Raw genomic sequence first — 16,987 nt, forward strand, 5'->3', positions numbered from 1 at the left:
ACTCAAAGTACCCTGGACAAGCAACAAAACGGAAGATTCCATTGACTGGTGCCCTTTTATTATTGATCTGTGCTCCCTGGCTGTGAGCCGTATGAGGACCCTGAGGTTTATAGGAGAAAGGAAGCTAGAACTGGGTAAAAGGGGGAAGCAACCAGTACTACGTTGGCTTCTAATGCTTCAATGCAAACAAAATGCCTTTATCCGTGCTCTACAGTTATCATTGGCCCGGATTGAGGTAGAATTGCGCATTATTTACGGAGGCGCAGGGCACCGTTTTTGCCCTGCGCCCCCGCAAATTTGCTCCGCTGCCTTTGATTCACGGAGCAGAAGCTCCGCAAGCGCGGGCAATTTAAATGATCCCGTAGGGGGCGGGAATCATTTAAATTAGGCGCGTTCCCGCGATGATCGTAGAGCGCATGCTCCATCGGGAAACGTTCCCGACGTGCATTGCGGCAAATGACGTCGCAAGGACGTCATTTGCTTCAAAGTGAACGTGAATGGCGTCCAGCGCCATTCACGAATCACTTAGGCAAACTACGTAAATTTCAAATTTCGCAACGCGGGAACGACGGGTATACGTAACATTGGCTGCCCCTGCTAATAGCAGGGGCAGCCTTACGCAAAAACCGCCGTACGGAAACAATGTAAATTGCGTACGCAGGGCTCGCGCAACGTTGTGAATCGGTGTTAGTATGCAATTTGCATACTATACGCTGAGCACAACGGGAACGCCACCTAGCGGCCATCGCAAGAATGCAGCCTAAGATATGCGGGCATAAGAGCCTTATGCCGCGCAGATCTTAGGCTGCAGTCGGCGTAACGAGGTTCCTGAATCAGGAGCACTTGTTACGCCGGGGCAAGTAAGCAATTGCGCTGTGTAACCTATGGTTACACAGGCGCAATTGCTTCTTGAATCCACCCCATTATCTATAGTTATAGGGGTAGATTCACGTAGATTGGCGTAACTTTGTGTGGGCGTAACGTATCCTATTTACGTTACGCCTCCGCAACTTTTACAGGCAAGTGCCGTATTCTCAAAAAAAAGTTGCGGCGGCGTAGCGTAAATAGGCCGGCGTAAGCCCACCTAATTCAAATTGTGAAGAGGTGGGCGTGTGTTATGTAAATCAGGCTTGACCCGACGTGATTGACGTTTTTCCCGAACGGTGCATGCGCCGTCCGTGGAATTTCCCAGTGTGCATTGCTCCAAAGTACGCCGCAAGGACGTCATTGGTTTCGACGTGAACGTAAATGACGTCCAGCCCCATTCACAGACGACTTACGCAAACGACGTAACTTTTTCAAATTTCGACGCAGGAACAATTGTCAATTTTTTTAACCACTTCCCGACGGCCGTACGACTATATACGGCCGCAGGGTGGTTCTACTTCTCTGGGGCGCCATTATTTGACGTCCGCCCCTTTCCGCGTTCCCGAGCGCGCAGCGGGGAACTTCTGTGCTGGCCGTGTCCCTTGGACACAGCCAATCACAGATCGCCGTGAAAGTTTTTCCCGAACGGCGCATGCGCCGTCCGTGGAATTTCCCAGTGTGCATTGCTCCAAAGTACGCCGCAAGGACGTCATTGGTTTCGACAAGAACGTAAATGACGTCCAGCCCCATTCACGGACGACTTACGCAAACGACGTAACTTTTTCAAATTTCGACGCGGGAACGACGGCCATACTTAACATTGGTACGCCGCACTTACGCCACCATATAGCAGGGGTAACTATATGCCGGGAAAAGCCTAACGTAAACAGGGTAACTGTACTGCGTACGTTCGTGAATTCGCGTATCTAGCTGATTTACATATTTCGACGCGTAAATAAGCGTACACGCCCCTAGCGGCCAGCGTAAATATGCAGTTACGATCCGACGGCGTAAGAGACTTACGCCTGTCGGATCTAATAGATATCTATGCGTAACTGATTCTAAGAATCAGGCGCATAGATACGACTGGCCGGACTCAGAGATACGACGGCGTATCTGGAGATACGCCGTCGTATCTCCTCTGAGAATCTGGCCCATAGTACCCGTGTCTTGTACGCTATAATAGAAAACAAGTTTTCTGATAACTTCTAATCATTTTATGAATTTAACATTAGAAATGGATGTCTAGCTGGGTATTTTTTAACCTTCGCCCACTCTACGATCATTTTGGTATTGCTAATGATAGTCTGTAAAAGGCGTTGTTGATGGAACATCACCTGCAGTGAAAAGAAGCTGCGGATTTTTACTTCCTCCAATACGAGCAAGCCCCCCTGCATTGCCCATTACACAATTTAGCCACTTATTTTCAGAACAGAACTACGGAGAGATTATCAGAAATTACAGTCATTGTAATGTTAAGTGGTTTGTGTGACGCCAACGGCTATGCCGAGCAATTTAATATTTCGGACCTCTGCTGAGCCGGCATAGCGTCACTGGCAAGCTGGAAATAGAGGAACTCGGACTAGAGGAGATGAAAATTGTAATAACTAGCTCAAAGATTTGGATATGCTATTAGAGTGGCACCATCAGGTCTGCAGTAAGCTGTATGTGACTGCTGAATAATTAATTGGGAAGTCTACCAGTATTGCAGACAAAAGAGGGATATACAAAATGTGGTTTTTATTTTAAAGAGACCCCATCACCAGACCATTCATTTTCAACAAAAACCTTCCCATAAGATTATGTTCATATTGTGGGCTTTTTATTTTTCTGTGTAAGCCTTCCATGTGTAGACATCCAAAAGGCCTCAGAGAGCCACCTTGAATGTGATGTCAGCAGCTCCAGCAGACTCAAAGTTGCGACTCACATGACAGGGGTGTCCAACCCGTGGGCCGCATGTGGCCCAAAAGGGTAATGCATGTGGCCCAAATTGTAAACTTGCGGCTATGAATGTTCACATCGGGAAGGATGCTGGGTATGCCATGTTTGGCATAGCACCCGCTGCGGTGGCCGGCGTAGGGCCCAGGAACGTCTGATGGGATGCCGTGTTTGCAATATCACTGGCAGCACATGCAGGGACTCCCGCTAGCTAGCACCAGCCAAGTAAGTGCCACATGGCTGGATCTAGGGGGGTGCTTGGGTGAGCAGTGCCCCATAGATTTCAAATCTGTAGTGATGTTGGGGATACTGTATTTGGCATAGTACCCATGGCAGTGACTGGCTTAGACAAGCAGGGTCCATTAACTTCTAAAGGGATGCCGTGTTTGCAGTATCACTGGCAGCACATGCAGGGATTCCCGCTAGCTAACACCAGCCAAATAAGTGCCACATGGCTGGATCTAGGATCTTTCCGAATTTATTCCATATCTGAGAATACACATGCCACTTGTATTTGAAAAATATTTGATTATGCCTGTATCCCTGTCAATCCTTTTTCCTCCCATTGGGAGGATTTCTCTTCAGTTCTTGACCAAGGTTACCAGTAGAGATGAGCTAAGGTTACTGCCGTACTTGCGGGAAACTATGACATAATGGGATCCCACAAGCCCAATCAGATTCTTCTGTGGAATTCCCTGCCCCACTTCCATACCTGCTGGGGACATCATTGACCTAATACGGCCATCCTTGGCTCCTCCTTATGCACCAGGATCAACAGAAATTTCCTCAGTTGGGGACACTGACCGCGATAAAACCTGACAAAGATTCTAACTCTTCCTAACTACATCCAAAACTTAAAGGGGCTGTAAAGGTTTGTTTTTTATTTTCTAAATAGGTTCCTTTAACCACTTAAGGACCCCTTCACGCCGATATACGTCGGCAGAATGGCACGGCTGGGCACATCTACGTACCTGTACGTGGCCCTTTCAGCCCAGCCGTGGGGTCGCGCACGCACGCACGCGACCCGGTCCGAAGCTCCGTAACCACGTCCGCGGGACCTGCGGACCCGATTGCTGCCGGTGTCCTGCGATCGGTCCTCCGGAGCTGAAGAACGGGGAGAGGTGTGTGTGTGTAAACACACCTTCCCCGTTCTTCACAGTAGCACTGTCATTGATCGTGTGTTCCCTGATATAGGGAAACACGATCACTGACATCACAAGACCAGCCCCGCCCCCCTACAGTTAGAAACACATATGAGGTCACACTTAACCCCTTCAGCGCCCCCTAGTGGTTAACGCCCAAACTGCAATTGTAATTTTCACAGTAAACCATGCATTTTTATAGCACTTTTTGCTGTGAAAATGGCGGACACATCGGACAATTTTGACATATTTTTGGGACCATTTTCACAGCAAAAAGTGCTATAAAAATGTATGGTTTACTGTAAAAATGACAATTGCAGTTTGGGAGTTAACCACTAGGGGGTTAACACATCGGACAATTTTGACACATTTTTGGGACCATTTTCACAGCAAAAAGTGCTATAAAAATGCATGGTTTACTGTGAAAATGACAATTGCAGTTTGGGAGTTAACCACTAGGGGGCGCTGAAGGGGTAAAGTGTGACCTCATGTGTGTTTCTAACTGTAGGGGGCGGGGCTGGTCTTGTGACGTCATTGATCGGTTTTCTATAATGTCGCGGTCACGAAAAAAATCGCTGATCGCCGCCATTAGTAGTAAAAAAAAAATTATTAATAAACATGCAATAAAACTATCCCCTGTTTTGTAAACGCTATAAATTTTGCGCAAACCAATCGATAAACGCTTATTGCGATTTTTTTTTTTTTTTTTTTTTACCAAAAATAGGTAGAAGAATACGTATCGGCCTAAACTGAGGAAAATAATTTTTTTTTTAGATCTTTTTTGGGGGTATTTATTATAGCAAAAAGTAAAAAATATAGGGCCAGATTCACATATAAGTGCGGCGGCGTAACGTATCATCTGTACGTTACACCGCCAAAAGTTTTCAGCGCAAGTGCCTGATTCACCAAGCACTTGCGTGTAAACTTACGGCGGTGTAACGTAAAGGCGTCCGGCGCAAGCCCACCTAATTCAAATGGGACGTGTACCATTTAAATTAGGCGCGCTCCAGCGCCGGACGTACTGCGCATGCTCCGTTTTGAAATTCCCGCCGTGCTTTGCGCGAAGTGACGTCATTTTTTTGAACGGCGACGTGCGTATTGTACTTTCGTATTCCCGGACGTCTTGCGCAAAAAAAAAAATTTAAAATTCGACCCGGGAACGACGGCCATACTTTAACATGGCTCATCTAAAGTTAAGCCATGTTAAAGCAGGCTTAACTTTGCGACGGGAAAAAACGACTAGCGACGACGTAACGAACGCGAAAACCTTCGTGGATCGCCGTAAAAGCTCATTTACATACCCGACGCTGGAAAACGACGCAAACTCCACCCAGCGGCGGCCGAAGTATTGCATCCTAAGATCCGACGGTGTAAGTCAATTACACCTGTCGGATCTTAGGGCTATCTATGCGGAACTGATTCTATGAATCAGCCGCATAGATAGGACAGGAGATACGACGGTGTATCAGGAGATACGCCGTCGTATCCCTTCTGTGAATCTGGCCCATCGATTTTTTTTCAAAATTGACGCTCTATTTTTGTTTATAGCGCAAAAAATAAAAACCGCAGAGGTGATCAAATACCACCAAAAGAAAGCTCTATTTGTGGGGAAAAAAGGACGCCAATTTTGTTTGGGAGCCACGTCGCACGACCGCGCAATTGTTTGTTAAAGCGACACAGTGCCGAATCGCAAAAACTGGTCAGGTCCTTTAGCTGCCTAAAGGTCCGGGTCTTAAGTGGTTAAAGGAACCGATTTAGAAAATAAAAAACAAACCCCTTTAACCACTTCCCGACCGCCGCATGTATATGTACGTCCACAGAATGGCACGTACAGGCAAATGGGCGTACATGTATGTCCTTGCCTTCTAGCGGGTGGGGGGTCTGATCGGGACCCCCCCCGCTACATGCGGCGGTCGAGTTCCCTTGGGGAGCGATCCGGGACGACGGTGCGGCTATTTGTTTATAGCCGCTCCGTCGCGATCGCTCCCCGGAGCTGAAGAACGGGGAGAGCCATATGTAAACACGGCTTCCCTGTGCTTCACTGTGGCGGCGTATCGATCGAGTGATCCCTTTTATAAGGGAGACTCGATCGATAACGTCAGTCCTACAACCACACCCCCCTACAGTTGTAAACACACACTAGGTGAACCCTAACTCATACAGCGCCCCCTGTGGTTAACTCCCAAACTGCAACTGTCATTTTCACAATAAACAATGCAATTTAAATGCATTTTTTGCTGTGAAAATGACAATGGTCCCAAAAATGTGTCAAAATTGTCCGAAGTGTCCGCCATAATGTCGCAGTCACGAAAAAAATCACTGATCGCCGCCATTAGTAAAAAAAAAAAAAATTAATAAAAATGCAATAAAACTATCCCCTATTTTGTAAATGCTATAAATTTTGCGCAAACCAATCGATAAACGCTTATTGCGATTTTTTTTTTACTAAAAATAGGTCGAAGAATACGTATCGGCCTAAACTGAGGGAAAAAAAAAATTTAGATATGTTTTTGGGCGATATTTATTATAACAAAAAGTAAAAAATATTTTTTTCAAAATTGTCGCTCTATTTTTGTTTATAGCGCAAAAAATAAAAACCGCAGAGGTGATCAAATACCACCAAAAGAAAGCTCTATTTGTGGGGAAAAAAGGACGCCAATTTTGTTTGGGAGCCACGTCGCACGACCGCGCAATTGTCAGTTAAAGCGACGCAGTGCCGAATCGCAAAACCTGGCCTGGGCATTTAGCTGCCTAAAGGTCCGGGGCTTAAGTGGTTAAAGGAACCGATTTAGAAAATAAAAAACAAACCCCTTTAAAGAAAAATGTCTTTAGACACTTTGAAATTCTGCTGGCAGCTCATGTTTTTAGGAGTCCAGTTCATCTTCACTTTAAATAAGCCCATATGTGTGAACGTTCTATAACCTGTTCCCAGTAACCATAAATAACAGATCTGTAACATGGCACAAGCGGGGAAAGTTCTAAGATTTAGTATACGCGGTGTGATCAGGACAGTGTGTACGAAGCCGGTAAACGATGCTGTTGCCTTCTCCTTATATGGTAGCCAGACTCTCCATGGCTCGGTGCGGCGGAGTTGCATGCATCGGTTTGTTCTTCATGTGGAGAAGCACTTTCCCCTTTCACAAGAAAACAAAAGCTTTAAAGCCGCTATAAAAGTTTTTCCTTTTTATTAGAACCTCTGTAGTGTGCACACCAGCTGTAATTATAAACACAATGCAGGAAACGGTTCACAATCCAAAATAGTCTCGTGTTTCTTGGCAACATCAAGCGAATATGAATGTAGATGGAGGAAAGAAAGGCCGTCAGATTGTCCCCCCTCCCCACCTCCGCCAACCGTGCAGTGGGTGAGAAGCAGTCAGCGTCTGGCATTGGAGCCGTTGCCAGTGATCCTAGCCAGACATTTAAGGACACAGTCCTCTGCAAATTGTCATTGTCACCTCAAGAACTAAGTGGCTGCTTGGTCAGTGTATGGGGAGGAACGTGTACCTCAAGCAGTCCGCTGACAATGGATGCTGATTGCTGTAGTTGTTAACTCGAAAAAGGAGATCTACAGTAACTGATTCTTTGTTGCTTTAGTCAAATTAGCCATGCCTCCTTCATTTTATATGGAGTATCAGGTGACCTAATTATGTGGTAAAAGCACACGCTAGTAGCAGCTGGAGCTGATTTTAAAATGCAATTGCAGCCATAAAGTAGGGAGACGAAACCCCTAACTGAACGACATTTAAAGCGGAGGTTCACCCACAGCGAACACATTTTCCCCTTCGCTTCATGCTCGTTTTGTCTAGGGGAATCGGCTATTTGTTTTAAAATATGATCCGTACTTACCCGTTTACGAGATGCATCTTCTCCGCCGCTTCCGGGTATGGGCTGCGGGACTGGGCGTTCCTTCTTGATTGACAGTCTTCCGAGAGGCTTCCGACGGTCGCATCCATCGCGTCACGATTTTCCGAAAGAAGCCGAACGTCGGTGCGCAGGCGCAGTATAGAGCCGCACCGACTTTCGGCTTCTTTCGGCTACGAGTGACACGATGGATGCGACCATCGGAAGCCTCTCGGAAGACTGTCAATCAAGAAGGAACGCCCGCTCCCGAAGACCCATACCCGGAAGCCGACGGAGAAGATGCATCTCGAAAACGGGTAAGTACTGCTCATATTTTAAAACAAATAGCCGATTCCCCTAGACAAAACGAGCAGGAATCTAAGGGGAAAAGAGAAAAAAAAACTACAAATGGGTGAACTCCCGCTTTAAGCCCTGTACACACGATCGGTTTGTCCGCTGAAAACCGACCGATGGACTGTTTTCATCTGACAAACCGATCGTGTGTGGGCCCCATCAATTTTATTTCCATTGGTGTAAAAAAATAGAACATGCTTTAAATTTTTTCTATGGATAAAAAAAACGATAGAAAAATCTGATCGTCTGTGTGGAAGTCCATCAGACAAAAATCCACGCGTGCTCATAATCAAGTCGACGCATGCTCGAAAGCATTGAACTTCATTTTTTTCGGCACGTTGTAGTGTTGTACGTCACCACGTTTTGGCACGATCGGATTTTTGACTGATGGTGTGTAGGCAAGACTGATGAAAGTTAGCTTCATCGGATATCCGACGAAAAAATCCATCGGATTAGATTCCATCAGATATCCGATCGTGTGTTCAGGGCTTTAATTTTCTAACTCTGTATATCGTAAAACAATTGTCAATTTTTTTAAACTAAAAGACTTGTATTTACCTTTTTTTACATCCTTGCAATGCAATGCATGAAATTTGCAGCTATTTAGGGCTAGATCCACGTAGCGGATCGTAATTTTATTCCGGCGTATCGTAGTAACGCTACGCCGCCGCAACTTTGAGAGGCAAGTGCTGTATTCACAGCGTCGTATTCACAGCGGCGTATCGTAAATCTGCCGGCGTATGGGCGCGGAATTCAAATGTTAAAGATGTGGGCGTGTTTTATGTTAATTTTACTTGACCCGACGTAAATGACGTTTTTTCGGAACGGCGCATGCGCCGTCCGTGGGGGTATCCCAGTGCACATACTCGAAATTAACCCGCAACAAGCCAATGCTTGCGACGTGAACGTCATTCTACGCAAAGCCCTATTCGCAAACGACTTACGCAAACGACGTAAAATGTTAAAAATTTGACGCGGGAACGATGTCCATACTTAACATAGGATACGCCTCATATAGCAGGGGTAACTATACGCCGTAAAAAGCCTTACGGAAACAACGTAAAAAAATGTGCCGGCCGGACAATTTCGTTCGTGGATCGCCGTATCTAGCTAATTTGCATACTTGACGTGGAAATCGACGGAAACGCCACCTAGCGGCCAGCGTAAATATGCACCTTAGATTCGACGGCGTACTAAGACGTACGCCAGTCAGATCTAGCCCAGCTTCAGGCTTATCTTGTTTTGTGGATAAAAAACAAGATACGCCGGAGCAAACTAGAAGTTACGCGGCGTATCAATAGATACGCCAGCGTAACTTCTTTGTGGATCTGGCCCTTAATGTCTACATATACTCCAGGGATAGCTGCATGGCTTTTATCAGGTCAGGCTTCCTAATGGTGACGACAGTGGACCATGCCAGCACAATGGGTATTTCCATCAGAAGCCAGAGTGACATGGTGACAATGCAGCAGCATAATTGTTAAAACGAAGCTGCGCCCCCCCTCCCCCCCCTTAACAAAAATTAAAAGTCAGCCGGTACAAATACTGTAGCTGATGACTTTTACTATTCGTGCACTTGCCTGTCCAGAAATCCAGTGGTGTCTTCACCCCAGCCGATTCTTGAATTAGCTGTCCCGCCATCTTGGCTAAGGGAAATCGGCAGTGAAGCCTTGCGACTACACAGCTGGTTTCCTGCTGGGCATGCGCGAATCGCGCTGCGCTCTGAATGGGCCGGCTGCCCGGGGAAGGAGGAGGGGGCCGAACTTCCAGCTCACTTCTTTGCGATGAACTCAGCCCGGAAGTGGGAGCGGGTACCGGTTAATACCAAGAACACTCCCCCGCTTCCTTTTACCTTTGACAAAGTACCTCAGGATTATAGGACTGGAGAGACGGGGAGGATTATATTGTGTCCATAATAAATGCATGCGTTTATTATGTAGATAAATTTGAAGCAATTGGGTGATCATATTTACCATAAAGATATTATTTTGTTTTTAAAAACAATAAGGTGTCACCCTATTAAAGCTTAAAATGGATGTAAACCCTCTCTCATCCTTTCTAAACTACTGCCATAGTGCTGATCTATAAGGATATACAAGCCTCCTGCATGTATCCTTACCTGTCAAATGTCTCCCCTCTGTCTGTTATAAGAACTGAAAAACTGTAGATTCTGTGGGTGGGTCTGTTGTCTGGAGCTCTGTGGGTGGAGTTGTGATGTCAGTAGACTCCCCGCCCTCCTCTACGCTCCCCTTGTCAACATGCATTTTTTTCCTGTGTATTCCTTACAATAAATTCTGCTATGATCACTAACATCCAGTCAAAATCCAGAAAAGTAACCACATGACTTCAGAAAAGGAGTGGGGGCGGGAATTGAAAAATAATGCAGGCTACAGGCTAGTGCATGAGATATGTAAATAACCTGTCACTCACAGCAAGGAGGCGGAACGGACTAAGGTTTTTCTCTGTAAGTCTGTTTTATTTCACTGAACAATAAAAGAGGATTGCTCAGAGCTGGATTAACTCTGTGTGGCAACAAAGAGCAGTGAAGGTCACCACATGGACAGTTTGCTAAATCCACATTCTCTGTACAGCGAACAGTGGGATTAGTACTCTAAATAGGTTGTGCACGGTTTATATAGGCTTGGGTCTCTGTGATGCTTTTATTGTTCCTTCCCCTCTGCAGTGCAAAAGAAATTCAGAGATGTGTGTGCCAGCATAAAATATTTTTATGGAAAGTGAGATAACAGAGCACATAGGAGCACATTGTCATCAACCATTTCAGCCCCGGAAAAGAATTTACCCCCTTCCTGACCAGAGCCCTTTTTGAGATTCGGCAATGCGTCGCTTTAGCTGACAATTCCCCAGACGTGCAATGTTGTACACAAACAAAATGTACATCCTTTTTTTCCCCACAAATAGAGATTTCTTTTAGTGGTATTTGATCACCTCTGCGGTTTAAATTTTTTCGATAAAAACAAAGAAAGAGCGCCCATTTTGTAATTTTTTTTTAATATTTTTTACTTTTTGTTATAATAAATATCCCCCAAAAATATATAAAGAAACACAATTTCTTTCTCAGTTTAGGCCGATATTCTTCTACATATTTTTGGTATAAAAATCGCAATAAGTGCATATTAATTGGTTTGCGCAAAAGTATAGCGTCTACAAAAGTAATAGCAGCGATTTTTATCGTGATTGTAACATTATGGCGGACACACTGGACACGTTTGACACATTTCTGGGACCATTGTCATTTTTATAACGATAAGTGCTATAAAAATGCACTGGTTACTGTGAAAATTACACTGGCAGTGAAGGGGTTAACCACTAGGTGGCGCTGTAGGGGTTAAGTGTTCCCTAAGGAGTGATTCTTACTGTAGGGGGGCGTGGCTTGCTGTGACACGTCACTGATCGTGTTCCCGATGACAGGAGAATGTGGATTTAGCAAATTGTCCATGTGGTGACCTTCACTGCTCTTTGTTATACTCATGTTACAACAATAGGCACAGCATCTAGTACAAGAGATATTTCTGTGTGCCAAAAACAATTACACCATTAGGTTTGATTGGTCCATCACTGACTTTATTTGTTCAATATTAGCAAAACAAATTACCACTTACGATTACATAATTTAAAATGTGAATGTAAACCCGATTTTTTTTTTTATTTTTTATGCCAGAATGTAGAGAATAAGATTTCCTATCATTAAAGGGGTTGTAAAGGGAAAAAAAAAAATCATAATAAGCATTCCTCTTTTCACTTCCTCATTGTTTGTTTTTGCTCAGAAGTTGCTCTATTTCTTCTCTGTTCTGTTCACTTCCTGCTTGTCTGATTGTTACTCACCACCGTGATGGGAGGCTTTACTGCGGTGGTCGGTAACGTGCTCACCCCCTCCTGGGAACTACATCTGTGCGGCAGGACGCTGTCTACGTGTTAGAGACTTCAAAGAGGTGTGAATTACTGGGCGTGCCGCAATTTATACTGGGAAATGTAGTTCTTACATGAACGAGCGATGCAAACCAGGAAGTGAATGAGAGAACAGAAACTAGAACGCCAGAGGTGATATAGATGAAGGAATTTAATAGTTATTTACTTGTTTTTTAACAAAATCATTACACTATTCTGTCTGTCTACCTTGCAGACATTAATTTTAGGCAAAAAATGTTTTTCCTTTTAGTGACCCTTTAAGTCCAAAGTGCAAACACGCATGCTCGGAACCAATGCAAAAGATCAGACAACAATACAGAAGTTGACCAAGGGTGGTGGTAAAGAGCTGAAAAACTATGTGATTTTGGGAAAGTTTGCTGAAATAGTTCTGCCGTGTGTATGCATACCAAGTTCATGGCTAACGCACTTCAAACAAAAATCCACGTAAAAGTTTGTTTGAAGTCCGACCATGTGTATGAGGCTTTATGCGCTTTACATAATCATGTCAATTTTGGCCAAAGTGATTTTGCACGTTTTCACAAAGATCCTTCTACAGCCACAATATACTCCCTTCTGAGTCCATCACCAGCCTTGACCTAACTGGAACACAAACAAAAAAAACCTGTACTGAGAGACATCATTAAAGCGGGGGTTCACCCTAAAAAAAAAAAAATTCTAGCATGCCATCAAGCATACTAGCGCGAGCTACAGTATGCCTTTCTTTTATTTTTTGGGCGCCGTACTCAGTTTAATCCCGTAATGAAGTTTCAGACTCCCCGCGGGGAATGGGCGTTCCTATGCAGAGGGAAGATGATTGACGGCCGGCTATGGCGTGTCACGCTTCCCGAAAATAGCCGAAATAGGACTTGCCTCTTTACAGCGCCTGTGCAGTCAGCTCCTAGTCTGTGCGCAGGCGCCGTATAGCGCCGTGAAGAGGCAAGTCCTATTTCGGCTATTTTCGGGAAGCATGAAGCGCCATAGCCGGCCGTCAATCATCTTCCCTCTGCATAGGAACGCCCATTCCCCGCGGGGAGTCTGGAACTTCACTACGGGATTAAACTGTGGGTACGGCGGCAAAAAATAAAAGAAAGGCATACTGTAGCTCGCGCTAGTATGCTGGATTTAATGGTAGAAACGTGTTATTTAGGGTGAACCACCGCTTTAATGACCTACGTCTGAACATGTTCGCTGCCTAGTTCTCTCTGACTAGATGAAGGTAAAATATATTCAGAAACTCTAATCTGCATCTTTGATCTGTTTCAGCTCATTGACATAAAATAATTGAAGTCGTTGCATCGGCATGGCATTTGGACAGTTAACATTAACAGAATGAGAGTTTACTAATGACGGCCAACATATTTGTCTTGGCACAAGTTTCCTTTCAGAATGGGCCTGGTTATCGCAAATGATTCCTAAGAAAAGTGTGAGGGCGCCATAGCTAACCTCCTTCTTAAAATGCTTTTCGAACAGTACAAACAGATGGCCACTGCCCTCAATTATAACTGGTCTTGGCAGCAAGGAGCACTTGGAAGGACCGTGCATGCAAAACATTTTTGTTTATAACGCAAAAAATAAAAAATACAGAGGTGATCAAATACCACCAAAAGAAAGCTCTATTTGTGTGAAAAAAAGGGACATCAATATTATATGGGAACAGCGTCACAGGACCGCACAATTGTCAGTTAAAGTAACGCAAATGCCGTATCGCAAAAAAAGGCCTGTCATTACGGGGGTAAATCCTTCTGGGGTTAAAGTGGAGGTTCACCCAAAAACCTTTTTATTTAACATTAAATTTAGGCTCGTTTTGTCAAGGGGAATCGAGTGTTTTTTTTACAATCGAAGCCGTACTTACTGTTTTAGAGATGCATCTTCTTCGCCGCTTCCGAGTATGGGCTGCGGGACTGGGCGTTCCTACTTGATTGACAGGCTTCCGACGGTCGCATACATCGCGTCACAATTTTTCAAAAGTAGCCGAACATCGGTGCGCAGTATAGAGCCGCACCGACGTTCGGCTACTCATGACGTGGATGTATGCGACCGTCGGAAGCCTGTCAATCAAATAGGAACGCCCAGTCCCGAAGACCATACCCGGAAGCGGCGGAGAAGATTGCTCTCTAAAACGGTAAGTACTGCTTCGATTTAAAAAAAACTACCCGATTCCCCTTGACAAAGTGAGCCTCAATCTACTGTTAAATTTTTTTTTTCGGGTGAACTCCCGCTTTAACATAATGGTAATAAAATAGTAATAAAAACATAATAGGGAAACCTATGTAGCATGCAAAGGTCATTAATTCTGGTATGATGTTATCAGATTAAAGTGTGAATGTAGCACTGGTTGGTATCTTTGAGACAATAAGAGGTCTGTGTACATCTGTAAAGAGAAGTGAAGTGAAGACGCTCCATAAAATTACTTTAATTGGGGCGTAAAAAATCTCCTTGCTTTCTGCTCGTGGTAAATGTAATGGCCAGACATAGGTATTCCAATGTGTACCCAAGCCCTATCCAGACATAGGTATTCCAATGTGTACCCAAGCCCTAGCTTTGCCGATGATTAAACCCTTTACAGTTCATGGCTCGTATACTCTGGGCCAGCCGTCCTCTGACCTTTGACCTTCCCAGGCCCTCACTGGCTGTGTTCAGGTCATCAAGTGTGTTGTTCTGGCATATTTCCACAGAGCAAATTATGTTTTCTTTTCATTACTTTCTGCTTCTTGTTTTCCTCCAGGAGAAGCATCCAGGCCTACTAAAAACATCCCGGTGACCCTGCCTACTATGGGTGAAGCTGACGAGGAAGTCAAAACATCTTTTGTCAAATCTGATTCTTCTGACGCCGATAGTTTTTGAAACATGAATAAGATGCTGGATGCAAGGCCAAATCTATGGTTAAAGCTCAACAGTCGGCTCACCAGATACATCAACAAATCACCTACTCGCTGGAGTCAACCCCTCTCTAACCAGAAGATTAGTGTCTCTACCTTACTAGCAAATGAGAGTGAATCTGGGCCATATAGGGAGCGACTCTTAAGAGAAGTGAAACTATCTACTCAGTGGTTCTTTATTGCCCATTGATATTGGGCCCAAAAAGGTGTGGTACAGTTGGAACATTGAGCATTATTTAAGTCTGATTGGTCTTAACTTCTTGTGTGTCGATCTGAAATTTTTAGAAATGTTATCAAGCTATCTTTTGTGAACTTCAATATACGTTCTCCTTATGTAATTGAGATGAGGAGAGGAGAAGATGTTCATAGCCCAAGTCCTAACAGCAGTCTAGGGTGACAACTCTTCTACACCGTATATAACAAGGTGAATGAGAGTTGTCATCCTAGGACAAAAAGTGTGTTACTGGTAGGATCGCCAGATTAATATAAAGAAAAATAAAGCCTGAAAAAAGAAAACAAATGCGACCACCACGTCTTTTCATATTTTTTGGGGTTTATATACCCCTTTAGAGCTTTTTTGCTATGAGGCTCCATAAACCTTTTCACGCTTGTTGCCCTTTTTGGCAGCTGTGTTCTTGGTCTCATGAAAGTAGAACTTTCCAGTACTAAATTTTTAATGTGTGAAATGTTTTCCAAAATTTTTAATATGAGTATACACTACTGTTCTCCCATAATGGAGCCCTGCAGAGACTTTATTAGTGTTGTGCAACATGGTTCTCTATCAGCCGAGCCCTCTGGAAGCCTTGTTCAGCAGACCTGACTCTTTCATACGTCAGAGTTTACCTTAATTAACACAGGCGCAAGGCATCTCATGAAATCACTTTTTTTGTAAATTATTTTAATACAGATGTTTTTTTTTCTCACAAAATGTAAATCTAAAACGTTTTTTTATTTAAATTGTGTCTCCCCATGGGGAGAATTTCCTTCTGCCCTGGTGACTAATATCAATGTGACAGGAAGTAATGAGAAATCCAAGACATTTTCTCCACTTTGGAGAGATTTCCTATTAATTCTTGTGTCTCAGGATAGGACACTGTACACAGGGGGAAAAAACAGAGATTTTTACCATTCCATACTCTATAGACAACATTTGGCTTTAGGTATACTTTTTAAATCATATGAATAAAAATAAAGTTTTAGCTGTTCATCACATTTTAGGTTTTCAACAACTTGTTGCACTTGGTTTATCAGATATAAAGAACTTAAAAGGTAACAATATATTCTACTAGTTGAGATTTGTTAGACTTGAAGAAATGCCTTATGAATGTATGGAAATTCATGACCATGATTTATTTTTCATGTTTACATCAGCAAAATGCATTTGTTTTTATGATGTGTAAATAAGATTTATAATTTATATTTTGAAATACTGAATTTATACAGATGTACATTAAAATCTAGAAATCCACACGTTTTATCTTTTACATTTGAGTATTTAGTACTGTTCAAAAGCTTAATATAAAAATTTCACAACCTGGGCGATTCATACTGAATGCGATTTGCACATTTGATGAAAAAAAGTGCAAACATAGGAGGGACATACCTTCAGTAAAGAATGCATGGGAAAATTATCAGTAGATACAGTTAAAGGCAGCTTAAGATATGTTGATAACTTTTCCTATAAAAATTGAGCTTTAAGCTGTTTGCTGAGCCTTCGTACTGGTCCATAAATGTGATAAGAAGCCCCTTTAGTTCCTAGAGAGTCTCCAGTGGAGGTGTAAAGCCTCGTACACACGATCCAACTTTATGGCCATAATTGTCTAATGGACGTGTTGTGTCGGATAACCCAACCGTGTGTATGCTCCATCAGACAATTATTGGCTGAATTAACGACAGCAAAAGTTGGCTGTTCATGCTCACCAATTGTTGGGCAATAAATCTGTTACGTTTATCTGATCGTGTGTACGCAAATTCGTCCAAACATCAGTACAAACATGCATGCTCAGAACCAATGCTAAACATCGGACAACAATAGCAGAA

The 16,987-nt window shown here is 43.7% G+C and overlaps 1 protein-coding gene across 1 annotated transcript in view; it reads left to right on the forward strand.

Annotated features, from left to right (window-relative positions):
• Positions 1–16,415, forward strand: part of KIAA0586 (KIAA0586 ortholog) — a 198,372-nt gene extending 181,957 nt beyond the window's left edge. The window contains 1 exon segment of the mRNA XM_040331961.1: positions 14,794–16,415. Within this exon segment, the coding sequence (XP_040187895.1) occupies positions 14,794–14,912 (119 nt within the window). The 3' untranslated portion in view covers positions 14,913–16,415.
• Positions 16,416–16,987: the final 572 nt, after the last annotated feature.

The sequence above is a fragment of the Rana temporaria genome, chromosome 13, assembly GCF_905171775.1.
Source record: "Rana temporaria chromosome 13, aRanTem1.1, whole genome shotgun sequence".
NCBI lineage: Eukaryota > Metazoa > Chordata > Amphibia > Anura > Ranidae > Rana > Rana temporaria.